Source organism: Sarcophilus harrisii, chromosome 5 (assembly GCF_902635505.1).
Source record: "Sarcophilus harrisii chromosome 5, mSarHar1.11, whole genome shotgun sequence".
In the NCBI taxonomy this organism is placed as follows: Eukaryota; Metazoa; Chordata; class Mammalia; order Dasyuromorphia; family Dasyuridae; genus Sarcophilus; species Sarcophilus harrisii.
In genome coordinates, this window is record NC_045430.1 from 70,221,446 (window position 1) to 70,239,238 (window position 17,793).

General features: G+C 33.1%; 1 protein-coding gene across 1 annotated transcript in view; it reads right to left on the reverse strand.

Annotated features, from left to right (window-relative positions):
• Positions 1 to 17,793, reverse strand: part of NUP107 (nucleoporin 107) — a 57,812-nt gene that overhangs the window by 15,905 nt on the left and 24,114 nt on the right. Inside the window, exons 9-17 of the mRNA XM_003770856.3 lie at positions 15,152 to 15,223; positions 14,639 to 14,727; positions 7,960 to 8,038; positions 3,842 to 3,955; positions 3,368 to 3,458; positions 3,163 to 3,239; positions 1,765 to 1,824; positions 1,039 to 1,184; positions 889 to 937 (exon numbers count right to left, since the gene is read on the reverse strand). Coding sequence (XP_003770904.2) covers positions 889 to 937; positions 1,039 to 1,184; positions 1,765 to 1,824; positions 3,163 to 3,239; positions 3,368 to 3,458; positions 3,842 to 3,955; positions 7,960 to 8,038; positions 14,639 to 14,727; positions 15,152 to 15,223 — 777 coding nt within the window. The remainder of the gene's footprint in view (positions 1 to 888; positions 938 to 1,038; positions 1,185 to 1,764; positions 1,825 to 3,162; positions 3,240 to 3,367; positions 3,459 to 3,841; positions 3,956 to 7,959; positions 8,039 to 14,638; positions 14,728 to 15,151; positions 15,224 to 17,793) is intronic.

The following is a 17,793-nucleotide window of genomic DNA, read 5'->3' on the forward strand; positions in this document are numbered from 1 at the left end:
TATAAATTAGAGTTAATTCTCTATATATTTTGGAAATGAGGCCTTTATCAGAACCTTTGACTGTAAAAATATTTTCCCAGTTTATTGCTTCCCTTCTAATCTTGTCTGCATTAGTTTTGTTTGTACAAAAACTTTTCAGTTTGGTATAATCGAAATTTTCTATTTTGTGATCAGTAATGATCTCTAGTTCTGCTTTGGTCATAAAGACCTTCCCCTTCCACAGGTCTGAGAGGTAAACTATCCTATGTTCCTCTAATTTATTAATAATTTCATTCTTTATGCCTAGGTCATGAACCCATTTTGACCTTATCTTGGTGTACGGCATTAAGTATGGATCAATGCCTAGTTTCTGCCATATTAGTTTCCAATTTTCCCAGCAATTTTTATCAAACAGTAAGTTCTTATCCCAAAAGCTGGGGTCTTTGGGTTTGTCAAAGACTAGGTTGCTATATTTGTTGACTGTTTTATCCCTTGAACCTAACCTATTCCACTGATCAACTAATCTATTCCTTAGCCAATACCAAATGGTTTTGGTAACTGCTGCTCTATAATATATATATCTGGTACAGCTAAGCCACCTTCATTTGATTTTTTTTTCATTAATTCCCTTGAAATTCTTGACCTTTTGTTTTTCCATATGAATTTTGTTGTTATTTTTTCTAGGTCATTAAAATAGTTTTTTGGGAGTCTGATTGGTATAGCGCTAAATAAATAGATTAGTTTAGGTAATATTCTAATGACCTTGTTTTTGAAAGCAGTGACATGAAAATGAGGATGGGAAAAAGACTGAGCTTTTAATTTCTGCTCTTCACCAAAGCATCTATTAACATTAGTTTTTATCTATTTTTATCCCAAGGTATAGCCTAAATATTGAGTTTAAATAGTTACCTTTTTATCTGTAGCTTGGAGCTCTTCAAAAACTTTTTCTAAAGTCCAACTTTGAAAGAAAGAAAGAAAGGAACAGAGAGAAAACGTCAATAATATTAAGGAAGACCATAAGACATACGTCAGAGAAATTTATTGTGGTCACTGACTCACTTTGCTTCCACATATTCTCGAGGTAGTTCTTCAGTTTCATCTAATGTTACAACGGAGGTCCGAACTTCCTGTTCCACCAAACTGTCCACCATCACCCTAAAGTAGGCCCATACTGTATCTTCCCAGGTTTCGCAGACTGGGAGAAGCTTTTTCCCGCACAACCCCCACAAAAAAACATAATTACAAATACACACAAAAAAAAATCATTTAGAAAATAATTTGCCTAAAACTAAAAGTCATCAATAAATGATTTATATCCAATTTTATGGAAAATAGTTTTTCAAATTATAAACATCTTCTAAGAAGTTTGCAATGCTAAGAAATTTTCCACCTTTTTTATTTCACAAAAGAATGTCCTTTTATTATCATTTCAAATAGCTAATTTAACACTTACCATGAAAATCTAGTTTAAACAGATACATGCATTTATTGCTCCTGAATATTAACTGGGATGGTATGTGTGGTTAAAAAATGTTTATTACTATTAATAAGACTTGGTATTAATCTTCAGTAATAAATTCAAACAGGGAAATTGCTTATTATATGACAGTGATAAGATAACCAGTAAGATACTGGAGTATTCTACTGTGACTATCCTTTATTTTTCTACTCATTTATAATATAACATAAGTTTATAAGATGAATTATGTTAGATTACTAAATAATCTTATGTAACCAACTATGATCAATGGGAATGCAAGCTAATATAAAAAAGGCTTTACGTACTTGTTTGAGATTCCCACTTAAGGCGGCATAGATTGCTCTCTCATATTTATTAAACAGCTCCTAAAACAAAATTGGGCATAAATAAATTTAAATGATTCAATTTCATCTAATTTGTTCCCTTAAGACCAACTTGGAATTTTATACTACACTGATTTTTATTTAATAGTTTCCAAATAGCATATCTACCAGAGCAGTTGTTTGGTAGAAAAATTAACATTGGAAATTCAAATAAATACAACATCTAAATTTGAAAATAAGGAAGTGATCTGTGAATAGTGAATGATATATGATTGTTTATTCAAATTCTCACTCAGACATCTGTACACAAGGTTGTTAACAGTCAAATATAAAATGTAAGTTTCTGTAGAAATTCATTAAATACAATTTCAATACTGAGCTACATTTTTATGGAAATACGAATTAAGAATGCTGTATTAAAGACTTCCTACTTTGCAAGTAATTTATTCTTTGCCCTGATTTACCCACTATTAGGAAAGGAAGCATTATTCTCCTAGTCACCCAGACTTGAAATCTGTCATAGCTGACTTCTTACCAAGTCCTGTTAGTTCTTCCTTACTGGTCTCGTATTTGTCCTTTCAGCCCTCTGCTTTTTACTTTTAATCTTTTTCCTTCCGTATATTTGTTATACTGTTCTGAGATTAATCTTCTTAAAATACTCAAGTTTCAATTGCCCTCTCCACTGCAACCCAAATTCACAACATGAACAAGGTAGTTTTATATCCGGACTACTGCACTAAATATATGGAGAATAATATGAAATAAGGCTGGAAAAAAGGAAGAATGCTGAATCGTTGAGGGCCTTAAATACCAAATACCAAAGGAGCTTGAACTTGCTTCTATGGGCAATAGAAACCACTTAAGATTTTTGAGTAAAGGAATGATAAGAATAGGCCTGTATAGTAAAAGTACTATTTGTGTTTAACATTATTTATTTATTTTATATTATATTTATATTATTTATTACTTATAGTAAAAATACTACTCTATCAATAACACAATGGAAATTTGGAGGAAGCAATTGGAGATAAAAAGTTTTATGATAAAGTTGTTGCAATAGTATAGGTAAATGATGAGGCCTGTTCTACAGTGGTGGCAACAGATCAAGAGAAAAGACAAATATGAAAAATGCTGTAGAAAGGATATTGATAGAGCTTAGCAACTGATTGAATTAAACATACTTCATGTTCCAAAACATGAGCGACTAAGATGAATGGTGGTAACATAGAAAGAGTGAAAGCATAATACCTGCACATAGTAAGTATTCAATAAACATCTACTGATTTGTTTTTTAATACCTTCAAAAAGAACTACTTAACAACATAACAGTAGCGGTGTTCTGTATGTAAAGTCTCCATTATTATATTGATTATATCTTACATCTTCTGCCATTCTCCAACAGCTTATCTTCCAAATGCATCTATATGGATTCCCTTCCACTGGTTCTATTTCTGTTCCTAGAATAAAAACAGCAAGGGAAGGCAACTGGAATATAACTTATAATACTAAATCCTTCTCTGACACTGCCTGAGGCTCAAAAAATAGCCATAATTCTTAGAAACAGACAGAAAAATCCCCATAGTACCTCCATCAACATTAGGATCGTGATATAATTTCCACCCTTCAAGTGTTGCAGCTCTCCATGCTTGACCACAACGTTTGCACAGACGCTGTGCCTATGAAAACAATAAAAAGAAAGGAATTCTTTTTCTTCAAAAATCAGTATATGATATATTACATTACATGTCACAAGTGAATGTAGCTATTCAAAAAAGCACAACAAAGGGGAAACTGGACAAAACAGGGGCTATGAAAACAGTTGAGTTTCAGGGTAACATTTGAGGCTCCTTTCTAAACTAGATTCCCTTTTCTTCTCACTGGAAGAATCATCAGTGTAACCAGTCACCAGAGGCTCAGTCCAAAATTTAAACAATCATCAGATATATCATCTAATTCAACACATAATTAATATCCTATATGAATAATCTTAAAAACACAAGGAAGTGCATAAAAAATGGGGGAGTCATAGTGAGCAAATGAGGGATTTTCTTTGGTTCACCTCTTCTGTCATCCCAGAACGGATAAGTGTGAAAAGGTATTTGAGCAATCTGTTATCATCTTCTCGATCCAAATCATCAAGTGGCATTTTTTGTCTTATAGGCGCATCAGGGTCCTGTAACAAAGATTTAGCTATTAAAATACATCACAGTGGTGGCAGAGGCTATACTAGAGACACCTACATAATAACAAGACTTTTCATAATACTGTTTGAAAAAAGAATGACGGAAGATAAGTGTATCAATAGCCACAGTTACCAAATCCTTTATAAAGAATTTTTCTCACAAGAACCTTATGAGGTAGATATATTGGCCCACAATTTGTAGCTACAGGCCTAGAACCAAAACATTGGACTGCTGCTCTTTCTGCTACTATCCAAAGAAGAGGAATACAACCCTACTTAATCAGGGGTACAATGGCCACATAGTGATTACTACCTGATAGTATGGCTCCCTAAGAGGAAGGCTGAGAATTCAAACAAGGAGGAAGCACCTGTAGTCAAGCTGTCGTTGAGCCTACAAGAGTAACTCTGAAAAGGAAAAGGAACGAGGCCTTGTCCACTGTAGCGGCTACACAGCTCAGAAACTAGATATTGTCAGTTTTCTCAGTACTTTTTCTTCAAAAGATATTTAGATATATGCCAGTACAGTTTTCCTACCATAAAGTATTTATTTTAAAAGACTGCATAATGAAAAATGTTACAGAGATAAGAAATTTTCAAAATTGCATTACTGTTTTTCATAGAATCTTTCTTGGATGAACTTCCTGTATCTAAGACCACATATATTAAATGTTCCTGATTTTGACAGAAGCTGCAGTATAGTATGTGATCTGTGTGTTAAATTACAACTGAAAAAATTGCAGTAGTGATTACAAAAGAATGCTAAGTCTATAAATAGTCAATGGACAGTTCTCACAAATAGATGTGAATACTGCATTCAAAAAGCTAACAGAGGAAAAAGGAATAACATAATTCTTTTAAAAGTCTATTAATTTTGGAACCAGGTCTTTAACTTGCTGATTTTCAGATGCTAAAAGTCAATTATTCTAGTTGTTTCTATCACAGAACTGTTCAACTACTATTATATATTGTGTCTTTTGCAGACCTATTATATCAGCAATCTCCAAAATTTCAGTAAAGGAACATCTTTGGTACCTACCTGGATATTAAAATCTACCCCTTATTCTTCATATTTTAACTCCTTCCATCTACGTCTCCATATATTCTTCCTGTGCACTTATGCTCCTATTTCTTCAGAAATTCACCACATAGGCCCTAAATTCTGGTTGGTCTCTATTATTTTTAGGATCTATATAAACTCCTCTGTTTGTCCCCTTCACATCTTGACCTGTTGTAGTTTTCCTCCTCAACACCTCACCTTAAAATGCCACTTGCTATATATAGGTCTTCCTGGGTTCCCAGACCACTAGTGCTATCCCCTTTAAGGCTGCTTTCTATCTACTTTGTATGTAGCTTTACATGTTCAGATAGATAGATACAGATATATATTGTTTTTCCCGTTAAAATGTAAGCATCTTGGGGGGTTATTTTTGGATATATATTTTTGTATCCTCTGCACTTAACCACAGTGCCTGGCACAGAGCAACCATCTAATAAATGCTTATTGACTAATTGCCCCTGAAACATCTTAGGGTGCTGAAGTACCCTCCAGCTATCTATATACTGACTCTCATTCTTGCTGGTTGACCAGCCTATATGATTGTGTCCCATGATACACAACATATACAAAATCCCTGAGAGAATAATGGGGTAAGAAGATAAGTGTTTGCAGCAATAAAGTGGTTTGTACACTGAAGATAGTGCATATTTTCACAAATGAAATTCCAGTCTCATCTCATACTCAATTCTGGATTCAGTACAAATGAATGTCAAATGTCAAAGCTTTTTTCAAAAATCCACTTTGTTTTTATAATTTGTTTTACATGGCTATGAAGAGGTCTAGTCTGTTTCCAAAGATAAGAAGCTTAAGGATACAATATCATCTGTAAATAGGGACATTTATCCTGTGGCTCTATTCACGATCCCTATGACTCCTTAAACCAGAATTCTCTTCTCTAGTTCCCTCTCATATGTGTTGGAATCTACTTTTAGAATGTTAGCTATTAGGCTGACTTGTTAGGCTGACTTCTAAGTCTTTGTATCCCCAGAACATGACACATCTTCCCTCCCTTTCTATCTCCTTCCATTCTTCCTTTCCAGCAACTAAGGGGGATAAAGAAATCAGATTTATGGAAGGATCACTAAAACTGCTGAGGTCAATAAAGATAGTGATTGATTTGGTCCTGGAGAAGATGGCAGGTGCTAAAATCCATTAAGCAGGACAGAACCCTGGAGATCTAAATGGCAGGATTGAGACAGAACAATATAAAATAATGGCATGAACTTCAAAGGAGGATAAATTGTTGGGAGATGAAAGATAAGGGTACAGAAATTGCAAAGAAGGGGGTAAAACAAGTCTTTCTGGTCCGGTCATTTAGGGGCCTATTAAGGGAGCACTGTTGGCAGAAGTGATGCTACTTTGAATAAATGTGTACCTAAGCTCTTTTAAAAGGTAAGCAATGTTGCTAAGTAAAATGTAATAACAAACTTTGGATCAGAGTGAGCTAACAGGTGTATTACAAACTTTTCCAAATACAAGGCAAACAAGATTGCCTGTCATAGGTTATTTATAAGTTACGATAATTACTTGTCCTCATGGCATATGTCAACATTAATATATTAGCCTAAACACCCTTGAGTACTGACTAGATATTGAGGAGATAATCCTTAAATTAGTGGGCTAGACTGATCACAAAACCAGGCCATGCCAAACTAAGGTTTACTCTTCCCAGTCCTGGCATATTGGGCTGATCTGGCAGTACTGACCATGGTGAGTAATCTACATTAATATGAACCTGATGAACAAATGATAATAAAATATACTCTGAACCTCTATTTTCCAAAAATCCCCAAGAGGACTGAATATAGCCCCAGGCAGGATCTGGTCCCCACTCATCATCCTAAACTCCAGTTCTGATTTCCCAGAACTACTGAGCACTAAGCTTCAATCAGCCTTTTCCCCCCCAAGAGTGATAACATTGTCCCATGGACAATATACCTGATGCTCAACTGTGAATCCCTATTTTTTAACTCCACTGAAATAAAGTTTTCATCGTGTGGTATAGAAACATAAAAAATGAGCTTTTCTCTCCTTTAAAAAACAAAATACAACAGCATATTACATGTATTGGCTCAACTGTAGTCATTAAAGTAAATCTAATAATTAAATTCAGTGTGTCCCATCTCTGATGGATACATGCTGGATATCAAATACTTATATATATTTCATAAGCCCTTAGGCACCTGTACCTCAAGAAGTCAATAAAAGAACCTATAATGAGGTTATGAGGGAAAGAGCAGACAGTAACAGAAAAGGAGAAAGCACAATTTCAGTTAGTTCTAGGAGACAGAAGAAGCAAATAAGCCAGAGAAGATGAAAGGGATATCTTCTTTTCTCCACATGCAACTGTTCCTTTTATAACTTAGGTCCTATTCTTCCCATATAGTACTCTCTGAAATGGCCTTTCTACTCTTGGGCTTTCAACAGGATTTTTTTTTTATTTAATTTTTTATTTAATAGCCTTTTATTTACAGGATATATACATGGGTAACTGTACAGCATTAACAATTGCCAAACCTCTTGTTCCAATTTTTCACCTCTTACCCCCCCACCCCCTCCCCTAGATGGCAGGATGACCAGTAGATTCAACAGGATTTTTAAAAATGCCCTTTTATATAACTCTTCATCAGTATAACTTCCAATAAAAAAGTCTGTAGTTGAAGATCTGACAATTCTGACAAAAGCACACATCTAATTTTTTTTTCTGATGACAAGTATTGTTAGATAATGATGTTTAAAATGCAATTTAAATTACTAAGTTTTTTTTTTTTTTACTACAATTCTTTCAATATAAATATAGTACAAGGAAGCAAATTAAAAGATTTTCATTCTTACTAAGCAAAATAAATACAAGGAATCTACAGAAGCCAATCACACTCAATCTCAAAAACATCTATTAATTGTTTTATAACAGTCTTTCCTTCAGGTTAACACTTACCAATTCAGTAACAAGAGGACGAACACTTCCAACATATGACATTAACTGTCTTTGTTTCAAGGTATGCAGAGTGTTTTCCCTGTAAGTAAAAAGCATGTCATATTAAAAAAATTTTAAGATATCTAATTTTCTGTAATGTTAAAAAATTTAACCAAGGGAGTATAAAGACATTAAAAACTTTCAAAACCCTTAACTCAAAAAAAGGTTAAAAATAATAATTTTGCTGAAAATGTGAATATTTTTAATATCTATAAATCACTATCTTTACCTTTCATAACTATTTCATATTCATTTTTTACATAAAAATCATGTAGAAGAAAAAAATCATGTGACACAAAAGTGAATCATAAAAGTTCTACTCTAATGTACTATCACATTGTGGAGATAGCCTTGGGTTCTCAAAGGCTATGCTGGTTTTAGCCTGTGCTAGATAGTTTTGATTTAAAGTTCTGGCACAAATTGTGTCTGCTACTTGAGAACCAGTATGAACAAACTGACCCACCACTAAAGGACAACCACTAGTTTATCAATATTTTTGGTCACAGCAATCCATGATCTAAATTAAAATACAAAATAGGCTTCCATACTATATGGTATCTATACTGTCTGTAGAGATAATGGCAGATGATAGAAAAGGGAGCACAGGAGTGCTAAGAATCACAGATTTTAGACAGTCTATAAACTGTTGGTACTATATGCAGAAAGTCCCTTTGCAATTACCAACGAGAAATCTTACTAACAGGATAAGCAAATCACATCAATCTTGAAATTCTTGTTATAAATTAAATCAGAAATTGCTGCTAAATTGTAGGTTAGCTCATAGCCTTTCCTTGGAGTAGCAAATAAAAAGTTAGCAAAATTTGTTTTATCATATACCCAAAAGCAACAAGAAATATTTCATGGAAATCCTCCCTTGCATGATAAGCACAAAGCAAAAAGACCAACACAAACTGCAGCTTATATATATTAACATCTATTGCAGAGAATGAAGAGTCTGAAATTCTCTAAAGAACTTGACAAAATCTTCTAGTCAGAATTAAACAGGAGATTTAATACTCAATGATATCAATGTCAAGATGGGCATGAGAAAAATGGTAAGGGAATAAGTATTAGCTCCTATCGTGTGCCAGGCACTGTGCTCATTACTTTTTACAAATATGTTGGAAAATATGGTCAGTGTTAAGAAACAAAGGAGATCAAAGGCTTTTAGACTACACATAAGCCTCAAGCCTATATATCATGAATATTCTTTTCCAAATAAAGAATAAAGAAGTGATAAGGCATGTTGAGTATTGAATACTATTACAAAAAAATTAAACTGACTATATGTTGACAGGAAACAGCTAGTTATTGATGAAAAAGATAATGTATTCAGTTAAGCCACTAATTTATTGGGCAAAAATATATCAGAATAAAGACAAGATATGGTATGCAATTATAAAAGCTTCAAACAAAATTATTCAAATGAGTTCCATCAATATGGGCCACTTCTATAGAAATTTATACAATGCAAAGCAATACCCAAAACAAGGAAGCCAAAAGAGCCCCTAAACTGGCTTAAAACATTGATCTCTCTGCTAAGCAGAAAAATGAGTCAATAGCAAAATGGGCTTAGAATATAAATCCATCTGTAAAGATTATGAATATAAGAAAACAAAAAAGCATCCCATTAAAAAGGCAACTTCCTCCCACACACACACCCAAAAAAAAGAAAGAAAGCAAAAACAAATTAGGAAAAAATGAGTTTGCTCTGTAACTACTAGGAGTTTTGTAATGAAAATGAGAAAAGGCAGGTTCTTCCAAATGATATTCTATTGAAATCCACATCTTCAAGTATATATGTTTTGGAGGGTACAAAGAATTATCATTGATAATAAGAATTACATTTAAGTTGATGTAAACCAATTCAAGGAGAGGCAACAAAACTGGTTAAATGCAATGGTTGATGGTAGCATTTCACTGTCAAAGTGGGACATAAACTTTCTGTAAAAAACAATATACAATAATTGTTGAGGGAACATATTGTATAAGGAGCTTTGCATGGAATGGTCTATTGCATCAAAACAAAATGATGATTTTTTAAAAAGTAGTATCTAATTTGGTAAAGTAAATGTATCCTTAAAAGGCTGCCCCCCAAAATTTGTTTGTTAAAATCATCAAGCATTTCTTGATACATACAATTGACTACTTCAACTACTAATCCTTTGATTGTCAATATCAAATGAGGCATAAACAAGAGCTGTGTGCTTGACAAGATTACTTGGCTGTTTTATAGAATAGTGGGCTTAAACTCAAATAGAAACAGGAGCCATTACCATACAAAAACATTTTTGCCAGTCACATACAGACTTAGTAATTTTAAAATGTAATGTTTCTATGTTTTATTCTATTTTATTTTGTTAAATATTTCTCAATTACATTTTATTCTGGTTTATTCTGTACTCAGGAGCATTGTGTACCATATATAGCTCTCAAATGTTTGGCATCTCTGTTTAAAGAATGTTCAGTGCAATAACAGATGCCTTATGACATCTTAGAGTTAGAACCAGAATTCAATAGGAAGAATAAAATTTGGAAAAATGTACAGTGTTCAACAATCTTGGACTACTCCTTAAAACAATCATCTTGTTAAAACCAAAATTCTGCCAATAATACTATAAGACTGTGAATCATGGAAGATTTTAATCTTGGAATAAATGGAAAAAATATTTACTAAGCACTTAATATGTATCTCATATTGTGTTAAGTTCTGAGGGTCCAAATACATTGTCCCAATAATCCAGGAGTTTACTTTTGTGAGAAATAATTTTTTTTAAACAATGCTTTTTATTGTCAAACCATATGCAAGGATAATTTGAAAACACTGACCCTTGCATAGCCTTGTGTTTCAGATTTTTCTCCTCCTTCCCTCTACCTCCTCCTCTAGATGGCAAGCAATCTAATATATGTTAAACATGTTAAAATATATGTTAAATCCAATATGTATAAACATATTTATACAATTCTCTTGCTACACAAGAAAAATCAGATCAAAAAAAGAAAGTAAATGAACAAGAAAACAAAATACTAGTGAACAACAACAAAAAGAGTGAGAATGTTAATGTTGTGATCCACATTCAGTTCCTAGTCTTCTCTCTGGGTGTAGATGGCCTCTCTAGAGAAGTAATTAACAAAGAAGAATGGTGATCAGAAAACACTATTTTGGTGGCAAAGTTACAAGGATGAGGGGTAGATCCATAGAAAGAAAGATGAAACGCTACATCCAATAACAACGGTAACAATTATCTCAAAAACTAGGTTAAAAAAAGGACAAAGCAATTGAAAAAATTTTAAATTACAAATAACTCACGGGGAAAAGGACAAACACAGGACAGGCCTTAATAAGAGACTGATACAGGTAACCATAAAGAAACAGAAAAATGTGTAATTAGCAAAAATATGCCATAGCACATTTCCAACATGGCCTTAAACATAAGATGTAGATAGAGATCTAATCCAGAAGATATGTAGCAAGAGTGAGATATAACAAATGGGAGAGGCTAGTACCATATCAGTATCCACAAGTCCCAGAGTAAGGCCTTTCCCTGCAAAGAGTAGACATTTAGAGAAGACATGAGTTAAGAATCAAACTGGGTAAGAAAGGGTGATGGGTTATGACGTGGACTGCATCAATAAGATGACAGATTTACTGAAGTGTTCAGTAATGAGTATGTGATAGGGAAAATAAGAACATTTCATAAAATTGTTTTTTGCAAAGAGTTTGAGCAAGAGAATCACTTCTCATCTGGTACCAAGGCTAACTAACTCCAGAAAAGCAATACTATTATCTGTCATAGCAGCTGACACCTATTACTATAAAAATAAGTTACTATCAATCGATATTTGCAGATGAGGTTTTTTCCTCCATTGGCAAATAAATACTCTGAGTCAGTTAGGCTAAAATTATAATTAAAACAGTTATTTCCCTCCAACTTCTAGCAATGTTATATTTATTAGAACCATTCCTATGTCTCAACTAGTATGGCACCTTTAATAGTAAAATTCTGATATTCAATTAATCAAGAATACAAGTAGTAATACAATATATCAACACTAACATATAAAAGGAGTTATACTGGGTTTTGTCTTCCAGTGGACATTATTTTTTTTCATTTTGCAAACAGGGAACCTAAAAGCACAATACAATTTAATAACGTACTACTCAAAACATAAGCTAGTTCTCTTGAAGCAAAGTATCTTCAGCCAATAAAGCTGTTTTCTGATAGTAATAAGAAATTTGACCACTTTACTAACATCAAAGTGTATACAGGCAAGTATTTATTAAAGAGATACTCATTAATGTGGTGTAGTATAAACCTAATTTATAAGTTATATTAATTTAGAATGAGAAATTTTTGGACATGAAAATGCTTGACTATGAGTATTAGTTACAAGGGTTTTTATTCTTTCCCTGCCCAACCTGCTTCACTGTATGGATTGAGTGGAAGGAGAAAGTATTCTTTAATCGAAAAAATTAATTTGAAAAAAGTGGTCTTCATTCTAAGAGGTTATTTTAATTATGAAGTTTGTAAGGGGAAAAAATAGCCAAAAAATAATTTAGCCGTTTTTATTCATTAGGCTTTCAGATATTTAAGGTACATTAACAAATAAGTCTTTTCAAAAATATATTACAAATATCATGGCTCTAAAATCCTCAATAATGGTCATGCTACAAAACACCTCTAAATAGAAATTATTATTTAATTTTTAGTCACAATAATTCTAAACGTTTTCCTTCTTCCACCAGTTTTATTTTGATGCCTCACCAAGACATAGGATCCTTGAAGACCATACCAGCAAATTGTAAGCTCTGGCAAATCTCATAAAGCTGGAAAGACTTCAACTACGAACCTGGTGACAGAGATCGGCTCTGAAGGACCAACCACCTAAGTCTGGACAGGTCCAACAAAAAATGCTGACCAGAGAATCTCTTATCTTTTAAAGAGAATCAGACAAGAAGCTGGGGCTGTTTTATTCATCTCTGGAAAACTGGGACCATATGTTAAGGAAATCTGCTAAGCAAAACAGTTAATTCAAGGTTCTCTGTTTCTTCCATCCACTAAAGCAGACCTCAACTTCTCAGCAAGAGGTCTTCAAGCATTGTTCAAGATGAAATATCAATTATTTTTTAGCCAAAGTGCTTGTGAATATCTCCCAACTCAGCTGGGCTACTCCTAATTTTAATTACTATCTTTAGCCAGCTGGTTGTAGTTTTCTTATAGAGATACAAGCTGATAATCCTGAAGCATTATTCTTTTATCAAACATCCTTTAAAGAGTTTTTACATGATTTTAATCTTGTCTCCAAGGATGAATAAATGAATAAAGCATTCATTAAGCATTTGCTTTGTGCAAAGCACTATACTAAGCTCTGGAGATACAAACAGAAAAGCCAGTCAGCTTCTGCTTTCAAGCAGAGTATTTTAACAGGAGACAACATTAATGGAAAGTTTCAGTTGCAAGTCAGGTAGAGAGAATCCCAAGTTCTTAACAGTACAGATAAGAGAGGAGACTGTGATACCTCTTCTCTAATCTTTTTTACACTGATAAAATCATATCAATTTCTGATTGATTAATCTGAAAGTGCAAAGAATTTTGGTGCTAAAGTGTTCTTATCTGGGGCTCCAGGAGCTGGGACTATAGACTACCTGTAAAAACAGGTATTATGTTACTTTTCTACAAGGATGATGGCAGTCAGGCTGTTAGGGGTGGTTTGACTTGCCTGGAACATTCTACCTCCTACTTCTCCCTCAAGGTACCCTGCTGCTTAAGCTAGGCCACCTTCCCTGATGGTGGCAGTTGGTTGAGATGGCTGGCTTCTCTGCAGAAATTAAATATATGCCATATACCAAGATATAGAATAGTAGTGACTCACAGTGATAGAAGCAGTACTCATCTTCTATATTCATGTCACATCATGTCCCAAGTCATGTCCCCCACTGACTCAAAACCAGCAATGGCTCCCCTCTGACTATCAAATAAAATCTAAACTCCTTAGATAGGTATCTGTGGCCCTCTAGATCAGAAGTCACTCAATTTTTCTATTTTTATCATCACCATGTTCTCTAAACTTCAATCAAATAGGACTATTTGCCATCCCCTGTGAACTCCCCAAGATTTCCTGCCTCTATATCATTGTTTACCATTTTTCCCTAGCCCTAAAAGACCGACAATTTTCTACATTCTCTAAATAGCAAATCAGATGCTTTTGTTTCAAAGTTATTTTCCTTAATCAATAACTATAACCCCCTTCCATTTCACATACCTTCTTTAGAGTCTTTTAATTTGTGATTTTGAATTATAAGTATTTATGCAATTACTCTGGAGCTGCCACATGGTATAATGAGTAATACTGGCCCCAGAGTCAGGAGTAAACTTTCTAAGATCAAATCTGACTTCAGACACTTATTAACTATGTGACCCTGACTAAGTCACTTACTCCTTTGTGCCGCAGTTCTCATCTATAAAATGAGACCTAAAGAATTGGACATGAATAAAATGACTGAGCAACAATAGCTATTATTCTACTAGATCATAAAGCTCCACAAGGACTCTAACAAAACTATATTTTCTTTAGCACTCTGAAAAAGACTACATACATAGGAGGTACTTAATACTGAGTTGAATTTTCAGTGACTTACCAATATACTGATTTTGCATAAAACTCGATGTTATCCGAGAAATCTCCAATATCATCCTTGGCAATACTTTCTAACCAATCTACCACCAGCTGGAAAAGTAAACAATTCTATTAACTACAATTTTAAAAACTTGGTAAAAACATTTCTTTCTAATTTATCTAGACATAATAAATATCTTTGGCTTAATCAGTACTCTGCTAGGAGATACATATATACTCTTCAGTAGTAAATCCTATAGGGCCATGTTCTCAAAGTCTACTTATAGAAGGACTTCTGGAAGAAACAATATTTTTCATTTCTTCCACATAAAAGAAACCTGGGAGGTCATATTACAAAGAAGGAGAAGCCTAACCTCAAAAAAAGCAAGTAAATTTATCCAGATGAAGAATATAGTGCAAAAACTTTAATCTTATACATGTTGTTGGTGTGTTGTTTTTTAAGATAAGTGCACACAACTTTTAAAAGAATTAATTTTTCCCCTATGTTAAAAAAAAATAAAGCCCCATCTCATACCTGGCTTTGTCGAATAAGTGAATCTCTCTGAAACAGTGTATCCACAACTGTTTTTTCACTGGCATTTAGAGACTGTTAAAGAACAAACATTAAATTAAAAACTGCCATTATAGTATTAATACAATAAAACAGCATAAAAGAGAATTTGAGAATTGGGAGGAAGCATCTTCAATAAGTTATTCTATCAGATTTAACATTTTATAAAATAACAAATACATGTTTTTATTTCCTTCTTATAAAAATTTATTCTTATAGAAATGTTAAGATTACATCTCACTATTAAATCCATTTGTACCTATTCAATAACTATTTACTGAATGCCTACTACTACTACTATATCCAGACACTGGATATAAAAAAGGAAAAAATGAAAGATTCTGCCCTAAAGGAGCTCACATTACATCAGAGGAAATAACATATACTAAATATGTATAAACAAAATATCCAAAATACAAAGTAATGGAGAGGAATGGAATAGGAATTCATGTAGAAGTTGACACTTGGATGCAGTTTTGAAGGAAACCAAGAATTCTAACAGACAGTGAGGAGAGGATATTTCCAAACATAGAGGACTACCAGTACAAAGACATGGATTGTATTTGAAGAAAAACAGTCTAAGACTAATATGGCTGGACTGCATTGTATGGAAAGGGGAATGTTTATGTAGGATGGGGCCAAGTCATGAAGGGCTTTAAAAGTTGCATAGAATAGTTCATTTGACTCTATAAAGGCCACAGGAAGCCATTGGTTACTGAGTAGAGGAGTGATATGGTCAGAACTACTCTTCTGAAAAATTATTTTAGCAGCTATATTTTGGAATGGAGAGGAGAGGTTTGAGAAGAAATCAAATAGGAAGCTGTAGTCCAGGAGAGAGATGACAGGGACCTGAACTAGGAAAATGGTTATGTCAGCATTAAGAGTATTAGTGGAAGAAGTGTTAAGATAGAAAAAGCATAATTTCACAACCAAATGAACACATCTAAAAGGGAGAATGAGTTAAGAGAAAACAAAGTTATGAATGCAAGTCATAAGAATGATATTGTCTGATAGATAAATTGTCTGAAAAATAGAATTCAGAAAATGGATGAGTTTGTGAAGAAAGATGAATTGTTTTGGATGTACTAAAATGAGATTCTAATGGAACATCCAATTTGAAATGTCTAACATATTTCGAGATGCACAATTAGAGTTCAAGAAGAGAACCCAGGATTCCCTCACAGATGAGAACAGAAAGACACAACAGAACAGACATGAAAAATATACATATTAGGGTCATCTATGAAGATGATAATTAAACCAATGGGAGAAAACAAGAACAAGATGGATATTCCTTGAATTATATCTTTCAAACATTTAATTTTCCTCATATTTTTAATTTTTGTATAAAGGGGAAAAATCTGTAACTGAACTGGCCACAGTAGTATTACATATTTAAAAAGAAAGAAAAAGCAAGTATCTTTATATTAAAGATCTTTTATTGTCATTTCCCTTCCCCTGCCTTTACAACAGAGGGTGTCTTAACTAATTAACCAAAGGTTTATCTATTTTGTTGGCTTTTTCATAAAACCAATTCTTAGTTTTGTTTATTAATTCAATTGTTTTCTTGCTTTCAATTTTATTATGCTTTCTTTTGATTTTCAGAATTTCTAATTTGGCATTTAATTGAGGGTTTTTAACTTGTTCTTTTTTTAGTTTTTTTGGTTGCATGCCCAATTCATTGATCTTTTCTTTCTCTATTTTATTCATGTAAGCATGTAGGGATATAAAGTTTCCCTAAGAATTGCTTTGGCTGAATACCATTAAGTTTTGATATGTTGTCTCATTATTATCATTCTCTTGGATGAAATTATCAATTGTTTCTATGATTTTTTTGTTTGAGACATTTTCTTTAGGATTAGCTTATTTAGTTTCCAATTAACTTTTGATCTTTTTCTTTTATTAGCATAATTTTTATTGAATTATGATCATGGATCTGAAAATGATTCATTTACTATTTCTACCTTTCTGCATTTTATTGTGAGATTTTTATGCCCCAATACATGGTCAATTTTTATGTAGGTGCCATATATCACTGAGAAAAAGGTATATTCCTTTCTTCCTCATTCAATTTTCTCCAAAGGTCTACCATACTTAACTTTTCTAAAATTTTATTTACCTCTTTAACTTCTTGTTTATTTTATGGTTATATTTATCTAGTTCTGATATAGGAAGGTTGAGATTCCCTACTATTAGTTTTGCTATTTCTTCTCGTAACTCATTTAAGTTCTCTTCTAAGAATTTGGATGCTATAACACTTGATGCATGTGTGTTTAGTATTGATAGTACTTAATTGTCTATGGTACAAGATGTAATTTCCTTCTCTCTTGTAATTGAATCTATTTTTGCTTTTGCTTGATCTGAGATCATGATCACTATGCCTGCTTTTTTTTTTTCAACTAAAGCAGAAGCATAATAGATTCTGCTCAAGCCTTTTACCTTTATTGTATATGTATCTGTTTCTTGTAAACAACATATAGGAATCTGGCTTTTAATCCACTTTATTATCTTTTCCATTTTATGGGAGAGTTCATCTCATTCACATTCACTGTTAAGATTAGTAACTCTGTATTTCCTGTCTCCTTTTTTTCTCAGATTATCCTTTT